A 22,914-nucleotide genomic window follows, 5' to 3' on the forward strand; every position below is an offset into this window, starting at 1 on the left:
CTCATCACAAATAGCAATCACTTTATGCCCTGAAGCATGAAGACTTCGCAGCCCCTGTAATTTTACCCAATCCAGGCAGTGTACCTATAGTTATTCTTATTCATAGATTCCCAGATCATTTCTAAATATAAAGATATTTTCTTCAAAACTCCCATATTAATGACTACCATGGATGAAATAGGTGTTTCATAAAATGCAATTTACTTTTCCCCCCCGTTTTAAGCACAGGTTTACCATCTCTGAATGTATTTGTTTCTGAAAACAGGAAATGCTCTCTCTCTGTATATATTTTTTGGAATTTATAGTATTTAGTAGATAAAAGGGCTGGTTTGTCAAAATAGCCATTTTTAGAATATTTATGAAAAACAATGAATCAAGTTAAAGTACCAAGGAAGAACACAAAGGAAAGCACATATATTGTAGTTGGAGGAATTCTATTATGCCATATTTATATCATGAAACTTTAAGATGAATGAGGTTCATAGGATAAATCTAACACTAAATAAATGATAATAGTAGTAGATGGAGACAAGATATCATTGTATAATATAGAATCTTCCATAAAGTGTTTTTTCCCTGCACATTTTCATAATGGCTGTTACAGTAATGATTACAACATCCTTTATTTTGATGTCTCTGGAATATACTTTGACAAACTGAGGTTCCAAAGTACATCCATTATCTCACCTGATGTCATTTTACTTGATGAAGAATTTTAATAAGTTACCCAAAGTTAAATAACAATAGCACATGATCTTGTATGGGTTCAGGCTCATTCTTGGTCTCCACTCTCCTTCATGTCTCACAGAACTCAATCAATTGTCTGGTATTTGTTTTTTTATGGGAGCCAAACACCCACCATCTCTAAAATTATGCCAAAGGGTAACTAAGACTTGATTCTAAGCTCTGTTATTTACACAGTGGCCTCAACAGAGATGAAATAATTCAAATAAGAAAACATCATATCAGAGAATGCATAAATGAAAAAATAAAAAGGAAATTAAATTTAGTAACTGCTATGTACCATGCCCATGTATACTGGAACTTGATGCCCCTAACTCCTTGTAGTTGGTGCTATTATCTTCTTCTGGACAAATGCTGCTGCTGCAACTCAGGTTAAATAGCTGATGAGTGACAGAAGTGCAACTGGAGCCCATTTCTGTCTGGGTCCCAAGCCCATGAGCCTGTCACTATGTTGTCTTGTTTCTCTCCAAAGACACGGAATCCTAGTTAGAAACAAATTAAGAAAAAAAAATCCCATCTTTATTCATCCAGCCACTTCCCATTGTGAAAAAATGTAAGTACATAGTGTCCGATAATATCCATCTCCCAGACATTTTTCTTGCTCTCCTATCTAGTGATCCTTTAATTCACTTTTTATTTTCACAATAATTATTGTTCATATCAGATTTAGTATTGCTTCAAACATGGTGCTGCTTGTAGCTCTATCATTTTACCCTCAAAGACAAAAGAATGTCAAGGAGAGGCATTGAGAACACCTCAGCATACTCCCTCTTTCTGAGAAACTCCAGGTGCTCCCCATGATGCACCCTCCATTATCCATTCCAGCTGATAAAAATTACCCAAGCAACGTCCTTCTGTGAACTCCTACTCTAAGCCAATCTCCAAGGTATTAGAGCTCTCTGGCAAGACAGACTGAAGGGCAGACAATATTTTTTCCACTTACACAGCTAATATTCATTCCCCTTTGGCTTAATTTTTAAAATGGGTCTTAAATTCAATCTAGTAAAAGCCCCAGTATATCAGACATTTGGTAGTGTCTTGTGAGACCTGAGGAAAGGGTTGACCAGAACTGAACTTGACTTTAATACAAGACCATGTTCTATTATTGTTTAACTTTGGGTATTTCTCCCCTAGGAGGAGGACAGAGGAGAACTAACCAGCTCCAGGACCAAGGTAAGAGGGGAGTTTTCTTTCAAAGGAATGGCTTCCATCCATTTGAAGGAAACCCCTCCCCCACCTATTTTTTAATCCCTTTTTCTTTATACATTTATATTTTTTAACCCACCAGCATAAGGAAACCAGCTTGCCACTTACGCATAATAGTTATTTGAACATTCACTTACAAATGGTATAGCAGGAAAAAATTAAAACCTTCACACAAGTCATATCAGTTATGTGCTAATGCATTTATGGTTTCTATCATCATTAAATGTTAGTACCAGTCTGCCATTAAGGCTTACATAGTTGCATAGGTTCTACGGAATTTTTATCAGCTGTCAATTTCTCTGTTTGTAGAATATACATCATTACTATCAGTCAAACCATAGTGGTCACAAAAATATTAAAACTAAAATCCAAAGTGTTTCTATATAGAACTATATCATTAGTAAGAAAAAATTAATAAAATTAACCACTAATACAGTTTAAACGATATATATTTGGAAATATGATCAGGCTGGACTTTTGGGTTGAAACTATACAAACTTAATGAGATTTTTAAGGTGCCAAAGGAAAACTGTGGTTAGAAACATAGGAGGAAAGGGAGGAAATGTCTTGAGCATCATCTCTCCATGCTTATACAACCTCTTCCCAGGCCTCTTTTATATTTCTTTTAATGGTTTTCATTATAACCTCTCACTTTTTGTGTTGTTGTCCATAGAAATCATTAATATTTCCTGCATTTGGTATTCTCTTTCAAACTGGTCTTTCCATAAAGGAAAACCAAGAGGAGAAACAAGTGAGAGAATTTAAAAAGCACCCAGGAGCAGGTGCAATGGTTCACACCTGTAATCCCAGCACTTTAGGAGGTCGAGGCTGGTGAATCTCTTGAGCCCAGGAGATTGAGACTGGCCTGGGCAACCTGGCAAAACCCCATCCCTGCAAAAATAAAAAATAAATTAGCTGGGCATAGTGATGCACGACTGCTATCTCAGTTACACAGGAGGCTGAGGTAGGAGGATTGCTTGAGCCTGGGAGGTGGAGGCTGCAGTGAGCTGTGATGGTGCCACTGTACTCCAGCCTCGGTGACAGAACCAGACCCTGTCTCCAAAAAAGTAAATAAATAAAAATTAAATTAAAATCTAAATCAAAAGCATCTGGAAGTTAAGACAGTAGAAGAAAAGCAGACCATATGAATTATGAAATGTACCGGCTTCTAGATCCTATTCAGCAATAATTATTCATTATCATTTTCCTCCAAAGAGGCTAGATCTTGTGTGACTTAAGTAGATTTTAGAAAAGTTTTAAGATCAGGTAACAGAGACACTTGGGGCTCAAGAAGAAGAAAATTCCTAAGAATGGAGAAAAAGTAAGTACAAAAAAAAAAATGAGAATTCAGGCAATTCGTTGCCGAAAAATAAAGAGTCATCATCTTTCAGTAACACAGGTCTGCCATTTTGTTACAAATGTGTTTAGAAGCCTTGCATATCCTCAAAGTCGAAGTATTAGAGCATGTAATGAAAGAAAATCCTTTCCAAAGAAATATTTTTGTTAGAGGCTATTGTTTTCTGAGCAGGAACAATAGTAGTTATGTGATTAGGAACTACATGAAAAGACCCATACAAAATAGGAACTTCATTTTCATATCAAAACAATACTATTTATGCAGATAAGTATATTATAATAGTCATTAAATCCAGAAACCTAAGCATTAAACTTTTAGCACATAGCATATTTTGTTGTCTGATAAAACCTAATTTTTACTTTCTCACTCACTGACTTCTTTAATTAAAAGTACAGAATATATTTGAATCACATTAATTATTCTTTTTCTTAATTTATTCATCGTAAATTTTAAGATGCCAGACATGCAGACTCTCCACTGAAGCAGTCATACAAAAGAAGGAAATGGTCACAGCATTGTTAGTGAGCTATTTATATATTAGAATTTGAGGTTTACATGGACATTTGTTATATCAGGAAGATTTATTGTACTTTGAATTGTTATAAAATACTTCATATAAATCTCACTCAGGGAAACAATTGGTGGTAGTTCTACAGTAACTTAGGTCTTTTGGATACCAGAACATTGAAACGAAAACACCATTTTTCTGTTTTGTTGCTTAGTAGAGTGAAAAGCATTGATTTATACTACTTGCACTCAAGTTATTAAGTATATTTAAAATAGTTCATGGACATGTCCAAACTAATAGCTTAAGATACCCAACTTCTGACAAGTAGCAAATAATTGAATGACCATGCAACATGTGTAATATGTTCTAGTATTAATGCCACTGGAAGCAAATGGAGGTGAGACTATTTTAAGAATTTCAACTTTTTGTTGCTTTTTAAATTTTGAGTTGTTTAAAAAATGGGCATTAGACTATATTTCTATTTTGAAATATGATTATGAGCCCTGTTGCTTTCAAAATAAGCAGCTTTATAGCTCCACTTAGAATCTCCTAAAGTTAAAATATTTAAAGATTCATGGATTTAGAATTCTTAGGCTACAACTGTTTTCAGAGAGTAACAAAAAAGCTACACATTCTCATAGATATGAGCCCCCGTATAGCTGAACATTGACTGAAAAGCTCGGCTTTCTTTCATTAGCTTGTAATTTCTGTTTCTATAAGAAGTACTGTTTGTTTGGAATCCCTATTTCTATAAGCAGCACTGTTTTTACTCAAGTTGCCTCTCTAATTTGTGATGTTCTCTATCCTAAACAAAATCCAGGCCAAAAGCTCTGGTAGGTGAAGTAAGATCAGTTAAAACACATTTTAAGTGATAAGAGTAACATCCACATACTGGCCTCCTGCTAAGGAACCTGAAACCTTAAATGAAAGAAAGTTGAAACTTTTTATTTTTATTTTTTAATTTTCACTGTCAAGAATTTTCTTTTTCTTTTTTCTTTTCTTTCTTTCTTTTTTTTCTTTCTTTTTTTTTTTAGAAGGAGTTTCACTCTTGTTGCCCAGGCTGGAATGCAATGGTGCATACTCAGCTCACCACAACCTCTGCCTGCTGGGTTCAAGCGATTCTCCTGTCTCAGCCTCCCAGGTAGCTGGGATTACAGGCATGTGCCACCACGTCTGGCTAATTTTTTGTATTTTTAGTAGAGACGGGGTTTCACCATGTTGGCCAGGATGGTCTCAATCTCTTCACCTCATGATCCACCCACCTTGGCCTCCCAAAGTACTCTCAAGAATTTAATGGAAAATTTATAGTCTTTGTATGTGAAGTTTAAATAGATATATTTAGTGAGTTAAATACATATCAAAATATGCAATGAAGTAAATCTAAAACCAGAGTTGATACTTAGTATCTATTGGTAATAAATGTAATTTTTTTAATTTTTAAAATAAAGATATATTATTCTAAGTAGCAAATTTAGTAACAAAATGAATTTTTTTGTTTGAGATGGAGTCTTCCTCTGTCTCCCGGCTGGAGTGCAGTGGTGCAATCTCTGCTCACTGCAACCTGCATCTCCCAGGTTCAAGAAATTCTGCCTCAGCCTTGATAGTAGCTGGGACTATGGGCACACGCCACCACACCCAGCTAATTTTTGTATTTTTAGTAGAGACAGGGTTTCACCATGTTGGCCAGGGTGGTTTCAATCTCTTGACCTCATGATCCACCGGATGGCCTCCCAAAGTGCTGAGATTACAGGCGTGAGCCACCGTGCCTGGCCAACAGAATTATTTCCTAAAGGTGATGTGTTTTCTTGGCTAAACTGGAATAGAATTGATTTATAAAAATCCATTATGGAGGATCTTTATCTTGAAGTTCAGTTAGGAGTAGCACATTTCCCTTGATATTAGCAACAAAGTTGCATTTGCTTTTATCATTTTGTGTTCTTTCCCTGTCTGGCTGCACAAAGTGCATTGGCGACCAGTTTAGTTTAGCTATCTGTAATGTCACTGAAATACCTCCTAAGATTATTTTGTTTATACAATGAACCAAATTGTCTGCCATTATTTAGAAAGATAGCTAGTATCAATATTTTTATGTGCACTTGCCAACATTTAATAGACAGTTTTGAAGTGTTTTGTATAGTTTTGTTTTGTTTAGAAACATACTTCGTATAAGGTCTTCCCAAAATCCATTAGTGGCCATAGTCGAAGGATTCCCTTTCATTGCCCAGAACACTATTATTTTATTTTAATGGGTTGCTTGCAAAGTAGCACATGAGGTTAATTCACTGTTATATCACTTCTTATGTAGTTATTGCATAACAACTATAATTATTGCCCTGCATTAGGACTGAATAAAGTACCCTAAAACATATTTGTTACCCTCTAAGAGGAAGAATTACAGAGTAATGTATGACTCAAAGCAAATGCGAGTACTCAGATACTAGATCTTATAATTTAAAGAAGACAGAGATAAATAGCATCTACAGTATCTAGGAGATACCTTACAAAGAAGATTCAGATGTATTAGTTTATAAATATTAGCAAATGAATAAATAAGTCAGTGAGTGATTACTGCAAAATGTTATTAAATTTAGACAGGCTAAGAGAAGGAAAGGAATTCCTCGTGAATGTTCTAATATGAACTTGAAATCAATTCTGAATAAAATATAGTTAGGACTGTAAGGAAACCAACCTGGCTGGAGGCAAATAGGATCAATTTGGAGGATTACTTTGATTAAGAGATGAGAATTCTGTGTTAGGCAAACTCAGTTTCCAATTTCACTTTTGCCATTTATTAACCAATAAACTTTAAGCCTTACTATCCTCATCTATAAAATGCAGACATAATCCTACCATATGGGATTGCTGTAAGGATTCAATGATAATAATAAGAACTTGACATGGTGGCTAAATTAAGTATAAGTAAAGTTATACTTTAATAGTGTACATAAGCTGAATTGTTTAGAAGACTTGAATGTCAGAAAAGTTAGAATAATATCTTGGAGGCAATCATAAATCCCTGAAGGTTTTTGAAAAGGCATTCTAAACAAGCAGTGAAGCAAAATCATTCTGACTCTGGGTAGCAAAGAATAGATTGAGAAAGTCAGTAGATCCAGTCTTGCATGATAAAGGCTTCAACTAAAGTGATGCCAACTTAATAGAAATGAAAATATAAATATGAGATGTACTTGTCATAAAAAACAGTTCTTAATGGATAATCGGCTATAGGAAAGGAGGGAAGTGAAAATTCAAAGGTGAGACTGAGTTTTTGTGGTTTAGGCCTTTTATTTTGGTATTCATTTTTACAGTTCTATTTCTTCTGTGTAAAATTTCCTAATCCATTATACTGAAGCTTCCATATGATACTGTTCTTGGGACCCAAGATTACATGTCCCACAGATTAGAGCTTAAATCAATAAGAACTTTGTACATATGTAAGAAAAAAGACGTTTTAACCTTGGAAGAAAATCATACCATCTAGTTAAGTCATATCATCTCATAGAGATTATTGGTAATGCTTTTCAAATAAAATTATCGACTGTACTTCCTTCTTGAGTATTTAGGATGTATCTGTTTAGCTGAAAAGACCACCTGCCTTTCAAGTTTTTTTCTCAGCTTAAGTAGTATTTAGCTTGAGAGGACTGAAATTGCCATCTTACAAGTGCAGGGAGTACATAAGTGGAATGGCTTCCAAAACTTAATCAGGCATAGAACCTACCAACCCTGACAAACTTCTCAGGAAAAAGAAAATTTTCCTCAGAGAGCCACAGAAGGATGAATATAGTTTAGCTACACAGGGAAGAGTCATGATAGGAAACAAAAGGTATCCTGATACTGTAGCGAGAGCACTGGACCAGAAAGCAGACCTGTGCCCCGGCTGGGCTTTGATGGACAAGTCACCTAACTTTCATTAGGCCTCAGGGACTGCATCCTGGGGCCTAATGAGAAGGTTGGACATAACCTCTAACCTACATTTTGATTCAAATGTTCTGGGATTCTAAGTCTTTAAAGCAATTAATGAAAGTTTTTAGGAGTCAGCAAAGAATAGAAAAAGTAAAGACAATCTGTGGACCAAGGAATGGAATACTGGAAATCACGTAAGGAGATGAAGAAATCAAGAATCAGGGACAGGGGGAGAGTCCACACAGAAAATCATGGTCCAGGCAGGGCATCTGCATGAAAGACACAGTACTGTTGAACAGCTCACATGCTGTTTATGTAACAGAGACCAGTTCTTATATTTTAAAATGGTATTTTACTTACTTTAAAGTAAATTTACTTTAAAATAATAATAACCACAACCTGAAAAACAAGTGCTATTCAGATGATAACTTGAAGCACTTCCTAGCTAGCCATGGTCTCATTTGAAACAAAGGTCTCATTTGTATGATTTGATCACAGTAATAATAACAAGGAAGTGGCCTAAGGCAAGGACTTTACTGCATATAATCTCAAACAGCACCCCAAGGCCACCACAAATAAATAAGACATATGGTATGAAATATGAATAGTGGATATTTTCTCAATATTATATAACTAAAAGCATCTTTTCACAGTTTTTATTTTATTTTATTTTTTATTGGTTTCACATTCAGTCTTTAAAAATGGGACTGGGTGTGGTGGCTCACACCTATAATCTCAGGCATGTGGATCATTTCAGCCCAGGAGATTGAGACCAGCATGGGTAACATGGTAAAACCATGTTTCTACAAAAAATACAAAAATTAGTTGAGCATGGTGGTGTGCACCTGAAGTCAGCCCTAGTTACTCAGGAGGCTGAGGTGGGAGGATCACCTGAGTCTGAAGTGGCCGTGATCATGCCACTTCACTCCAGCCTGGACAACAGAGTGAGACCTTGTCTCAGAAAAATAAAAACAATTTAAAAATTAAAATGTTCTGCATATGCTGTAGCTGTACAATGATCATAGATTGAGGCTAGTACCTTGGAAATCCCTTCTCAATAAATCAGTCTTAAAACCTCTGCTCTATTAAAATTCTGAGACACCAGGTGTCAAAAATGGTTTTTATTTTTCTTACCTTTCATAGACAGACTTGGAAGTAATAAAATAAACGTTATTAGAATGTAGAACAGATATCTTTTTAATCTGTGTTCATGTTGCCCTTCCCAGGTCTGTGAACCCCTGAAATTATGTGTCAGTCTGGGGTTGTGTATGTTTGTGCATTTTTTCCTGAGAAAGTATTTGTAGTTTCATTGAATTCTAAAAGAGATCAATGACCCAAAGTAGGTAAGAAATTTCTACTCTGTGACCTAAAATTGACAAAATCATTAAGCTAAGCTTCATGAAATATTTGTAAATATTACCTGAAAAAAATACTCAACACTAAAAATGTAATTAAAATTTTCATTGATCTCAATCCCTAGCTAATGATCTGGCTGAGTTGTGACATCGTCACAAAAATCACAAAGCTCCTTCAAGGAATAACATTCCTCAGACCCAGGTCTAAACTAGAAATTAATCATGCAAATTGCAACATGCAATTTAGAGACAATTGCTGGAATCTAGACAAGTTTCTGTTTAATTTGTTCAGCTCTCCTTGACTCAACTTGGAATATGAAATACAAAGATCTCCACACTAACTTAATTACATAGATGTCATCCAAAACCCAAAGCAAAACACTAACTCCTTCCTTATCAAAGTGGTTTTCGAGTGTTCATTGCAAATCATGCTAGGTCTGAATTTTCTTTTCACTTACAAAAATTTTTCTCTCCTTATTTTAATATTAAATTCTTGATCAATAATACCATTTAATGCAAATCTTACTTGTCATTGGATAGGCAAACTGGAGTAAAAACTCAATCTTTTCTGAAAACTTTTTGCATATATTTATGCAGAGCAATTTAGCCCAAATTCTGCCTTTGGAAATGAGTGTACAAATCCAATGAAGCAAAAAGAGCCTTGTGCTTGTCTACTGGAAGGAATAATTTGGAAAGAAAAGTAATAGCACAGCTACAAGTTAAATTGAAAACTTAGTAGAGCATTGATAATGCTGAAAACTGGCTACTCTTTTAGGCCTAAATAGTTGATAAAGAGTAGAATTGTGAATGGAAAAACCTTTCTTTAAAATCAGACATATTAAGTTCTTAACTCTTCGTCATTTGACAGCCTATTGATGCTTATTTACTTTTTGTGTTTTCCTGATTAATACAATAGTTATTTTTTCTCAGTAGGTCGTTAATTGACTTTACACAGAGTTCTGGGGGTTTACTGTAAATTCTCAACTTTTTTGCTAACTTGCTCCATTCACCTTTATTTGGAGGATGTCATTAATTAAACTACAAAAGTAAATCCTATGTGATATTTGCTTCTCTCTACCTATCTTATCTGGTTATATGGAATACGCATAGAATTTTTGTGAAGATACTGACAATGCAACTACCATTTAATAACACAATGAATAGTCTATGTAGAGTTGGCTATTCATATTTCATAAAATTATTATTTTATTATTAGCATGGTCCTTGGAAAATTGTAGCACATATATATGTATACACACACACACACACACACACACACACACACACACACACACACATTTACTGCTAACAAAACTTAAATGAAATGAGTTTTCCAAACTAGAATTTTAGTTTGATTTTAAGAAAGGTATAAAATAAATATGTAGTATGATAGAATATAAAAATAAATTATAGATTTTAACTCCTACCAAAAAATAAAAAAATCCAAAGAAAGACTTTTCTTAGGGTCTCTAATACTTATTAGGGAAAGAATATAGTTGCTAGCCAGAAATCTCTTTTTCTGAAAGCAGAGATATATACTTTTTCTTTTTTTGTAAATGGCTCACTAAGCAGGACTCAAGCCTATTCACAGTCACATTCATTTAATTCAGCGTAAGGGAAAAGACTCACCTTGTCTATATGTGTGAAACAGCAAGTCTTCTCTCTAGGCCACTGAGAGTTCTATTAACCTCCTGTAGCTCCTATCTGATGGGGTGTGTCTGCTAATTGATGCATTACTCATACTTCTCTGCCTGACCTGTTCTTGTCAAATAAAGTAGCACCCTCACAGAAGCCAAATACATCACACGTCCTCCAGCCTGTGACTAGAGGGAGAAAACCAACTGCACCAAAGCAAACCACATAATCAGGAACAGTGAATGTTTTTCTAAGAACCTTAAGAATAACCCATAATTTATACCTCAAATTTTATTTAATCCAAAACAGAATATGTTTTGGCCTGAATGAAATAATTCTATAAGGCATTATAATATGAAACAACTGAAAGCTTTGTTTGTTTTTTACTAATTATTACAGTATCACTTCCCACTACCCAGAAAATTTTGGGTGTGTGGGAAAGCATAAAGAAGAAATGCAATTTTAGTTCATCATAATCTTATATCCAGAGATTGTGATTTGTTATATTTTCTTCCATATTATTTTCAATAATCAACATTATATATACATATAATTATATCTATGTATATAGTTTATTTTTAGACTAAGATCAAAATGAATACAAACTTGTTTCTTTTTCCACTTGACATTATACTATAAGCATTTCCTCTTGCCATTGAAATTTTTTTAACTGTTATCAAACATCAATCATATGGATCACTGGTACCTATCAATACTATCACCCCAGAAGCTTTGTAACATATGGTACCTCAATCTAGAAAAACCTGGTACAGAAGAGTTAGGTCTGAGCATCTGTATTTGTAATAGGTAGTTATTATATCAAGTCAAACTTGAGACCACCAGTGTATACGAAAATCTACTTAATCTTCCTTACTTTTAGATATGTAGATTGCTTTCAATATTTATCTCTCTATATATACACACAATGAGATTTATTGTAAGTCATTTTGGCAGCACTTTTAATTTCTTAGGATTGATTGCTCCAAGGGGAATTATTTAAGTAAGGGTGAGAATTGTTTTAAAGCTTTTGTTGTATAAAGCCAAATTATTTTCAGTTTTTAATTTTTTTCCCTTTTTTTAAATTTATTTTAAAAATAAATTTAAAATTTAAGTTCCCTCTGCTCACCTCCACCCTGCAACAGGCCCTGGTTTATGTTATTCCCCTCTCTGTGTCCATGTGTCCTCAATGTTCAACTCCCACTTACAAGTGAGAACATGTGGTGTTTGGTTTTCTGTTCATGTGTTATTTTGCTGAGAATGATGGCTTCCAGCTTCATCCATGTCCCTGCAAAGGACATGATATTATTACTTTTTATGGCTGCATAGTATTGCATGTTATATGTGTACCACATTTTCTTTATCCAGTCTATCATGGATGGGCATTTGTGTTGGTTCCATGTCTTTGCTATTGTAAATAGTGTTGCAATAAACATACGTGTGCATGTGTGTTTATAGTAAAATGTTTTATATTCCTTTGGGTATATGCCCAGTAATGGGATTGCTGGGTCATGGTATTTCTGGTTCTAGATCCTTAAGGAATAACCATACCATCTTCCACAATGGTTGAACCAATTTACATTCTCACCAGCAGTGAAAATGCATTCCTATTTCTCCACAGCCTTGCCAGCATCTATTGTTTCCCCACTTTTTAATTCTGATTGGCATGAGATGGTATCTCATTGTGGTTTTGATTTACATTTCTCTAATGATCAATAATGTTGAGCTTTTTATATACATGTTTGTTGGCTGTGTAGATGTCTTCTTTTGGGAAGCGTCTGTTCATATCCTTTGTCCGCTTTTTGATGGTTTTTTTTTTTCTTGTAAATTTGTTTAAGTTCCTTGTAAATTCTGGATGTTAGACCTTTGTCAGATGGGTAGATTGCAAAAATTTTCTCCCATTCTATAGGTTGCCTGTTCACTCTGATGATAGTTTCTTTTGTTCTGCAGAAGCTCTTTAGTTTAATTAGATCCCATTTGTCAATTTGGGCTTTTATTGCAATTGCTTTTAGCATTTTTGTCATGAAGTCTTTGCCCATGCCTGTGTCCTGATTGGTATTGCCTAGGTTTTCTTTTAGGGTTTTTATGGTTTGGGGTTTTACATTTAAGTCTTTAATCCATCTTAAGTTAATGTTTTTATAAGGTATAAGGAAGGGTCCACTTTCAGTTTCTGCATATGGCTAGCCAGTTTTCTCAGTACCATTTACTGAATAGGAGATCTTTTCCCCATTGCTTTTGTCAGGTTTGTCAAAGATCAGATGGTTGTAGATGTGTGGTGTTACTTCTGATGTCTCTGTTCTGCTCCATTGGATTATATGTCTCTTTTGGTACCAGTACCATGCTGCTTTGGTTACTGTAGCCTTGTAGTATAATTTGAAGTCATGTAGTGTGATGCCTCCAGCTTTGCTCTTTTTGCTGAGGATTGTCTTGGGTATACAGTATCTTTTTAAATTTCATATGAAATTTAAAATAGTTTTTTCTAATTATTTGAAGAATGTCAATGGTAGTTTGATGGGAATAGCATTGAACCTATAAATTACTTTGGGCAGTATGGCCATTTTCTTGATACTGATGCTTCTGATCCATCAGCATGGGATGTTTTTTCATTTATTTGTCTCCTCTTTTATTACCTTGAGCAGTGGTTTGTAGTTCTCCTTGAAAAGGTCCTTTACATCCTTTGTTAGCTGTATTCCTAGGTGTTTTATTCACTTTGTAGCAATTGTGAATGGAGTTAATTCATGATTTGGCTCTCTGCTCCCCTACTGTTGGTGTAAAGGAATACTTGTAATTTCTGCACATTGATTTTGTATCCTGAGACATTGCTGAAGTTGCTTATCACTTCAAGATGTTTTGGGGCTGAGATGATGGGGTTTTCTAAATGTAAAGTCATGTCATCTGCAAACAGAGACAACTTGACTTCCTCTCTTCCTATTCGAACACCCTGTATTTCTTTCTCTTGCCTGATTGCCCTGGCCAGAACTTCCAATAGTGTGTTGAATAGGAGTGGTGAGACAGGGCATCCTTGTCTTGTGCCAGTTTTCAAAGGGAATGCTTCCAGCTTTTACCCATTCAATATGATATTGTCTGTGGGTTTGTCATAAAATAGCTCTTATTATTTTGAGGTGTGTTCCATCAATACCTAGTTTATTGAGAGTTTTTAACACACAGGGATGTTTAATTTTATCAAAGGCTTTTTCTCATCTATAGAGATAATAATGTGTTTTTGTCTTTGGATCTGTTTATGTGATGGATTATGTTTATTGATTTGTGTACATTGAATCAGCCTTGCATCCTAGGGATGAAGCCAACTTGATCATGGTGGGTAAGTTTTTTCATGTGCTTCTGGATTCAGTTTGCCAGTATTTTATTCAGGATTTTGGCATCAATGTTCATCAGGGATATTGGCCTGAAGTTTTCCGTTTTTTGTGTGTCTCTTTTCGGTTTTGGTATCAGGATGATGCTGGTTGGTAGGCTATTAATTACTGCTTCAACTTCAGAACTTGTCATTTGTCTATTCAAGGATTCTATTTCTTCCTGGTTTAATCTTGGGAGGGTGTATGTTGTCCAGAAATTTACCCATTTCTTCTAGATTTTCTAGTTTATTTGCATAGGTGTGTTTATAGTATACTCTGATGGTAGTTTGTATTTCTGAGGGGTCAGTGTTGATAATACTTTATCATTTTTATTGTGTCTTTGATTCTTCTCTCCTTCTTTATTAGTCTAGCTAGTAGCATAACTATTGTTAATTTTTTTTCAAAAAATCACCTCCTGGATTCATTGATATTTTTGGAAGGTTTTTCATGTCTCTATATCTTTCAACTCTTCTCTGATCTTATTTATTTCTTGTCTTCTGCTAGCTCTTGGATTAGTTTGCTCTAGCCTTTCTAGCCTTTTTAATTGTCATGTTAGGGTGTCAATTTGGGATATTTCTAGCTTTCTGATATGGACATTTAGTGCTATAAATTTCCCTCTTAATACTCCTTTAGCTGTGTCCCAGAGATTCTGGTACATTGTCTCTTTGTTTTCATTGGCTTCAAAAAACTTCTTGACTTCTGCCTTAATTTCATTATCTACCCAGGAGTCATTCAGGAGCCAGTTGTTCAGTTTCCATGAAATTGTTTGGTTTTGAGGGAGTTTATTAATCCTGAGTTCTAATTTGATTGCACTGTGAGAGAGTGTTTGTTATGATTTTGGTTCTTTTGCATTTGCTGAGAAGTGTTTTACTCCCAATTATGTGTTCAGTTTTAGAATAAGTGCCATGTGGCACTGAGAAGAATGTATATTCGGTTGATTTGGAGTAGAGAGTTCTGTAGATGTCTACTAGGTCCACCTGATCTAGTGCTGAGTTCAAGTCCTGAATATCCTTGTTAATTTTCTGTCTCATTGATCTTTCTAATACTGACAGTGGGGTGTTAAAGTCTCTCACTGTTATTGTGTTGGAGTCTATGTCTCTTTGTAAGTCTCTAAAAACTTGTTTTATTAATCTGGGTGCTCCTATATTGGGTGCATATATATTGAGAATACATAACTCTTCTTGTTGAATTGTTCCCTTTACCATATGTAATGCCCTTTTTCTATTTTGATCTTTTTAAAGTCTGTTTTGTCAGAGACTAGTATTGAAACCTCTGCTTCTTTTTTTTTTCCTTTCCATTTGGTTGGTAAAATTTTTTCCATCCCTTTATTTTGATCCTGTGTGTCTTTGCATGTGAGATGGGTCTCCTGAATACAGTACACCAATGAGTCTTGACTCTTTATCCAATTTGCCAGTCTGTGTCTTTTAATTGGGGCTTTTAGTCCATTTACATTTAAGGTTAATAGTGTTATGTGTGAATTTGATCCTGTCATCATGATGCTATTTGGTTATTTTGCACACTCATTGCGGGTTTTTTGTAGTGTCATTGGTTTTTATATTTTGGTGTGGTTTTCCAGTGGCTGGTACTGGTTTTTCCTTTCTATATTTAGTGTTTCTTTCAGGAGCTCTTGCAGGGCAGGCCTTATAATAATGAAATCACTCAGCATTTGCTTGTCTGGAAAGGATTTTATTTTTCCTTTTATTTTTCCTTCACTTATGAAGCTTAATTTGGCTGGATATGAAATTCTGGGTTGAAAATTCTTTTCTTTAAGTGTGTTGAATTTTGACCCCCAATCTCTTCTGGCTTGTAGAGTTTCTGCTGAGAGATCTGCTGTTAGTCTGATGCACTTCCCTTTGTAGGTGACTTGGCCTGTCTCTCTGGCTGCCCTTAACAGTTTTCCCTTCATTTTGACCTTGGAGAATCTGATGATTATGTATATTATGGTTGATCTTCTCATGGAATATCTTAATGGTGTTCTCTTTATTTTTCCAACCTAGGCATATGGCCTGTCTTACTAGGTTGGGGAAGTTCTCCTGGATAATATCCTGAAGTGTGTTTTCCAGCTTGTTTCCATTCTCCCTGTCTCCTTCTGGTACTCCAATCAATCAAAGGTTTGGTCTTTTTATGAAGTCCCATATTTCTCGGAGGCTTGTTTATTCCTTTTCATTCTTTTTTCCCTATTCTCATCTGCATGTCTTATTTCAGTAAGGTGGTCTTCAGAAAGATATCCTTTCTTCCACTTGGTCAATTTGGCTGTTGATACTTGTGTATGCTTCACAAGGTTCTCATGCTGTGTTTTTCAGCTCCATCGGGTCATTTATGTTCTTCTCTAAACTGGTTATTCTAGTTAGCAATTCCTCTAACCTTTATCAAGGTTTTTAGCCTTCTTTGCATTGGGTTAAAACGTGCTTCTTTAGCTCATTTTTATTATCCACTTTCTTAAGACTATTTCTGTCAATTCATCCATCTGATCTTCTGTCCAGTTCTGCACCATTGATGGAGAGATGTCGCGATCATTTGGAGAAGAACAGGCACTCTGGCCTTTTGGGTTTTCAGCATTTTTTCATTGATTCTTTCCCATCCCCATGAGTTTGTCTAGTTTTGGTGTTTGAGCCTGCTCACCCTTTGATGAGGTTTTTGTGGGGGCCTTTTGGTTGTTGTTGTTGTTGATGCTGTTGTTGCTTTCTGTTTGTTTGTTTTTCTTTCAATAATCAGGGCCCTCTTCTGTAGGGTTGCTGCTGTTTGCTGGGGGTTTACTTTAGGCCCTATTCACCTTTTCACTTCTGTGCCAGGAGATGTCACTCAAGGAGGATGGAAAGCAGCCAAGAGGGGTGCCTGCTTCTTCTTTTGGGACCTCTAACTTTGAGGGACACCAACCTGATGCCAGTAGGATCACTCCTGTCCTGTCTGACAACCCTTGTTGGAGGGTCTCACTTAATTTGGTGCCACGGGGGAGCAGGACCCATTTAACAAAGCACTTTGTCCCTTGTTGGAGAGGGTATGTTTCAGTGGGGAGAAACCCACCCATCTGGGCTGCCCTATTCCTGAAAACTACCAGGAGTAGAGGCTAAGTCTGCTGGTCCTCAGAGACCACAGCTACCCCTGCCCCTAGGAGCTCAAGCCCAAGGAGATCCAAATTCTGTCCCTGAGTTTCTGGCTGGAGTTATTGAAGATCCTGCAGGGAAGCCCTGCCCACTGAGGAAAGATGAGTCAGAGTTAGACCTGAAGAGGCACTCTGGCCACAGACTGCCACAGCTGGTGTGTTGGGCTGTGGGGACAAATCTCGGGACCAAGCCATCCAGCCTCCCTAGCTCCAGCAGAGGAAAAGTGCAGCCTGCAGCTATAGAAATATGTGCTGCCCTTCCCCCACTCAGGGAGCTTAACATGTTAGATAGCTTCGAGTCCCAGTACTGGCTGCAGCCCCTCCCACAAGGAGCTGAAAGGGCTTTGCTGGACTTAAACACATTCCAGCTGAGAGTCTTAAGAATCTGCATGTTCCAAGGTTGACATGCTAGGCCCCAGTGGTGTGGGTTCCCGAGTGGGATCTTCCGATTTGTGGGTTGCACAGTTTTGTGAGAAAAAGCACAGTTTTCCCCACTGGGTAGCACACTCACAGACTCCCTTGGCTGTGGGTAGGGGTTTCCCTTTCCCCATGTGGCTCTCAGGTGGGCTGCCCCGCCACACTGCTTCTCCTTCTCTAGGTGGGTCACGCCAGCCTTCTAGTCTATTTTGATGAGAGAACCTGGATACTTTGGTTGCCTGTGAAGGATTCACAGCTTATTCTGCTTTTTTTTTGATGGGAGTCTCCGAACACCATGGCTTCTAGTCAGCCATCTTGGCCCTGCCCATCGTATCTCTGGTTTTGAATTTTATCATCAGTGAATGAGAATGCCTGCTCATCTTATTAAATCCTTGACTATAAAACCATGTTTTTACTTTTATCTTTCCTCTTATGAATGGTGAGAAATGAATTTGCATTGCTTTAATTCACATTAGTTTAACTGCAAATAAGACTGAATTATTTTTATATGATTTTAGTTTAACTTCAAATAAGGCTGAATTATTTTATATAATTTATATTTCTTGCTGCATAAGTTATCCATATTTTTTGCTGACTTTAAAAAAGTTCTTATTTATTTACACAAATTCTTGTTGTCACACAATTTTTAAGTGTTTTTAAACTATATTAAGATTTATTGAGGACTATGAAAAACCTCTCAGCCCATTCAGGTAAATTTTCTGGACATTTTAATATTGATGTTTAAATTTTATAGAATATAGTATGAAGAGAGCACTCCAGTGAAGAGATCACAGGCCTAAGACTGTGTATACAATACTCATACTCCTTATCTTGGGACTAGAAGTGTTTTGGATTTCAGATTTTTGTTCTGGATTTTTAAAAATTTGCATTGTATTTACCAGTTCAGCATCCTTAATCTGAAAACCTGCAATCTAAAATGCTTCCAAAAAAAATCTTTTAAAAGCCAACATGATGCTCAAACAAAATGAACATTGGAGCATTTCAGATTTCAGATTTTTGGATTAGTGATACTCAACTAGTATAACTAATGGATACTTTCTTATAAGGATAATAATGCACTAACAGCATTATACAGTAGTTAAGACAGCAAACTGCATTAATTCCACGTACTATTGCCATCATAGCCAACAATAAAGTGTTCATCCTATTAAGCGAGATAGAACTGAATGTGTTTAAACCAAATCAAAGATAATACTGCAAATTATTTGCTCTATAAACTACGTGTGTCCCTTGAATATCTTGTGGGCAGACAGTGACTAAATCTAAGTTGTATGATCAGTCCTTTACAACAATATTTACTAATCCAGGAAATCATAAAAATAAAATCAAACTTTACTAAAACTTTTAAAATTTTCCCCATTTACTTAGGTAGACATTTTATCAGATATACACTTTAATACATCACCAACAGAGAAACTATACTATAAGAAATATGGTCTAGAAGTAAATATAGAGGCATAAAAGTAAGCATAAAAGCATACCCAAATCTATATGATTTAATAATAAGTTATTTATGGAGGGGTAAAGAGTAAGCAATAAATGTCTTAGCCTGGATTAAGCATGCTTTTCACAAGAAAATCTTACTTTGCACTAGATTAATGTGCCCAAAATGATTAATAATTAATGGGAAAAATTTACATATGTTAGTTCCTCTACTAAAACTTTGGTTTTATATGGCATTTCAACAAAATTCTCATTAACAAAAGTAAGTCTCAAATGCTAGGTCAGTAAAGTATGGATTTTCATAATGTAATTCATTTGAAGAATATTCCAGAAATAAAAACTTTTGAAAGTTTTTCAGAGGTGCTGGAAGTTGACCAAGTGAGCATTTTCATTCCAGGCCTAAATCAAATTCCCTGTCATCTCATTACTATGAGAAAAGCTATTTGGGAAAGGGATTTTCTCATCTAGATTTTCACTAAGATATACAAGGCAAAGGAAAACACATTACCTTGAACCTACTTCAATCTGTGCAAGGTCATTGTCAACACATCTGGTTCTCCAATCCAGAAAATATGTGGTCCCTTGTTGCTTCTTCTTGTATTTTTAAATAAAAAGCAGTTCATTTCAACTGACTTCGCAAAAGCTACATTTATGCAATAGAAGGAATAATTAATAAAGAGCTAAAAATATTTTTCTTTGTCTACCCTTATCTCCTTGGCAGGTCACTATCACAGCAACACTGATACTTAATTAATCAGGGCAAGAATACCCCTTATAATCAACATGAGTTTCTGACATTGATGTTGAAGACTATGTCTGAAATGTTTGAAGGGGATTTCAAAACAATAATAAAATATGCTGCAGCGAGTATCTGCTTTCTATATCTTTATCTGACTTCTTATGGCTTCTTTAGCCTTGTTTATCATTACTCCTTCAGGATTTCACTTTCTTTTTAGCTTAATAAAAAGTACTTTTCAACTTAGTCCAGTAAAATGAGTGAAGTAATTATATACATATATACGTCATTGATGATTCTTATAATTAATAATACATAGAAGTGATTCATTCTATAAAACAGATGTCCAAATGGTCATTATATACGTGGTTTATGTTACAGTTTAAATAGCAATCTAAAGAGGCTTTTAGACCTAAACTTATTATATGAGGGAATTACATCTTTAGTTAGACAGTTGTAGAAAATAACAGACACTTTTAATATGCATAGAAATCCTGAAATACTGAAGAATATCTCCAGATATTGATTAGAAAATGCCTTCTACTAGGCATCATTAAAGAAAGATAAATTTCATATATGATTGTATTAAGTGGACTTTATTGAAGGACCACATATTTCTGGAAGGAAAACATGTAGATTAATTGTGAACTGGGTAGTTACTTATCAACTAGACCAGTGTATAAAATTATGCACATAATATGGATAGCAGTGTGAAACTAAACTGTTTTTACATGGCCTATTAGATGGTATTAGAAAGACAATGTTTTAGATTAATTTTGTAGAAAGCTTGATTCCAAACAATTTTCTCAACATAAAGCTTTTTTTCCTTATCCATTCCTTTATTTTGTCTTTTGTTTTCTATTGTGCTGTGAAACTGTCTTTGGATATGGCTAATAACCCTGTTAAATAACCCTCTCATGAAATAATTTTAGTTTTATCAGGGAAATGGTCTAAACCAACATAGAAAATAATTGGAATATTACTTCATTTATAAACATCTAATATTAATGTTTAAAGCGAAACTAAAATGAATTACAAAAATAATTTTCTCCAAAATAGAGAATTTTAGTAGTTAACCTTAATTTATTGAAAGACAAATTTAGTTCTCTGTAGACACAAAATTAACTAAAACAATTCCTTTTTCCCAGTGGAATTTTAAAAAAATAGATGTCTCTATATTCACTGAATATTTATTCATTCCTATATTTCAGTCTAGTGCTTTGGTGATTAAACTAACAACTTGATATTGTCCACATTAGGAAGTACATGCATTATTTTATACCACTAATGTCACACTTACTTGGAAATGTAGGAATAGCTAATTATTTAATTAGCATTCAGTAAATGGGCAGTCTAACTCTTACGAGTTAATACTAAAAACTCTTAAGTGTGTGGTTTACTTATGAGAACTGTTTACTCTCCAAGTGGATCAGACCATCACAAAATGGAAGAACACATTGTTGGCCTGAAATATTATGAACACATTTTAAGACAATAAACACTTCAGTAGGCTAATTAGTGTTAATATATGCAACACTTTATTAGTCAGCTAAATGTCATTTCACTTGCAAATCAATTATTCAAGTACTATTTGATAATATGGTTGTTTTATTTTATCTATAATTCATTTGGGACTAAGTAATCACCAAACTCAGTGTTTATAAAATAGTATATCACAAATGTTACCCAAATTCCCTCAGCATGTGAGCCTCTCCTCAAATTTAACAGAAATTTCATTAAATGATGAAAAAAAAAATCTCTTGAAATCCTTATTGGGTCATTTAAAAATTTTAATTTGAAAGCAGGAAAGACACCAAACACATGGGAGGCAAAAGCCCATGACCACCCCCTCCCCTCACCCACATTTTTTTTCTTTTTTGAGATGGAGTTTTGCTCATCGCCCAGGCTGAAGTGCAATGGTGCGATCTCAGCTTACTACACTTCCCGTCTCCTAGGTTCAAGTGATTCTGCTGCCTCAGACTTCCAGGTAGCTGGGATTATAGGCATCTGCCACCACGCCCAGCTAATTTTTGCATTTTTAGTAGAGATGGGGTTTCGCCATCTTGGCCAGGCTGATCTTGAACTCTTGACCTCAGGTGATCCACTCAACCTTGGCCTCCCAAAGTTCTGGGATTACAGGCATGAATCACTTCACCCAGCCCATAACACTTTTTTTTTAATCCTCTTAAAAAATAATCAAAATACTCTCTCCCTATTTCCCTTTAGAGAAAACTATGGAGGAAATCTAATGGAGTGGGTTTGTTTGCAAAGTCAGTATCACATGCAGCATGACTTCCTGGGGTTTAATGACTTAAACAGTCAAATTGGATATGCAATCTTAATTTCTAAATAGCATTCAATGCCTTTAAGAATCAGCACAAAATTTAGATATAAGAATTTTCCCCTAGAGCTGCTGCTATATCTTGACTATCATGTGGCTTCCAGTTCATGAAGCAAATGATCAGGAAACTCTAGATTCTGAAACCAACTAAATCAAACAAACTAAACTCACATAAAAAAATAAATAAATAAAAGGAGTGATAATTATGCCATACTCTCTGTTGTCAGGGAATCAGTACAAAAAAAATTAGTGGCTGGTTTGATGGTTTGTATATGCCATTTTGTTTTTCCTTGTGGAAATGAATTTTAACGTCATTCTCTTTTGGATCATTGGCATTCTTAGAAGCAAAGGAATTCAAGACACAATTCTTTCTCAATTACTAGTAAATTCCAGTTTATTACTGTTTTGCCAAAAAACATCCATGTAATTGATTGATGATGAGATCAGTTATTTGACAATAAACGAACTGTGAAAGCGAACAGTACCAAATACTGCATGTTTAATACATTTGAAATTAGTTACAATTGCCTTTGGTTTGGACTCCAGTGAAAGGGGCTGCAGGATGGCAAAATGAGAGGTTTATTTAGCGTCTGGGGGAAGCTTATAAAGAGCTTAAGTCCTCATTCCTTCTAACATCTTAACAGCTGTGCAGTTTCTTACAAAATATGTTTTATCGTTTCAAGAAATGCTGTTAACCTCGCAGTTTTAAAACTGAATGAACAAGGCCTCTTGGACAAATTGAAAAACAAATGGTGGTACGACAAAGGAGAATGTGGCAGCGGGGGAGGTGACTCCAAG

At 35.3% G+C, this 22,914-nt stretch overlaps 1 protein-coding gene across 9 annotated transcripts in view; it reads left to right on the forward strand.

The window, feature by feature from the left end:
* GRIA4 (glutamate ionotropic receptor AMPA type subunit 4) overlaps window positions 1–22,914 on the forward strand; it is a 359,494-nt gene that overhangs the window by 320,215 nt on the left and 16,365 nt on the right. For 6 of the 9 annotated variants that reach the window (XM_039471113.2, XM_010334607.3, XM_074400503.1 and 3 more), the window contains exon 15: window positions 22,800–22,914. The exons of 1 other annotated variant lie outside the window; for it this stretch is intronic. In XM_039471113.2, coding sequence (XP_039327047.1) covers window positions 22,800–22,914 — 115 coding nt within the window. Of the gene's footprint in view, window positions 1–1,878 lie in introns of all 9 variants that reach the window. 2 more of the 9 variants (XM_074400506.1, XM_074400505.1) reach the window with 2 other exon arrangements.

This window comes from Saimiri boliviensis, chromosome 6 (assembly GCF_048565385.1).
Source record: "Saimiri boliviensis isolate mSaiBol1 chromosome 6, mSaiBol1.pri, whole genome shotgun sequence".
Taxonomy (NCBI): Eukaryota; Metazoa; Chordata; class Mammalia; order Primates; family Cebidae; genus Saimiri; species Saimiri boliviensis.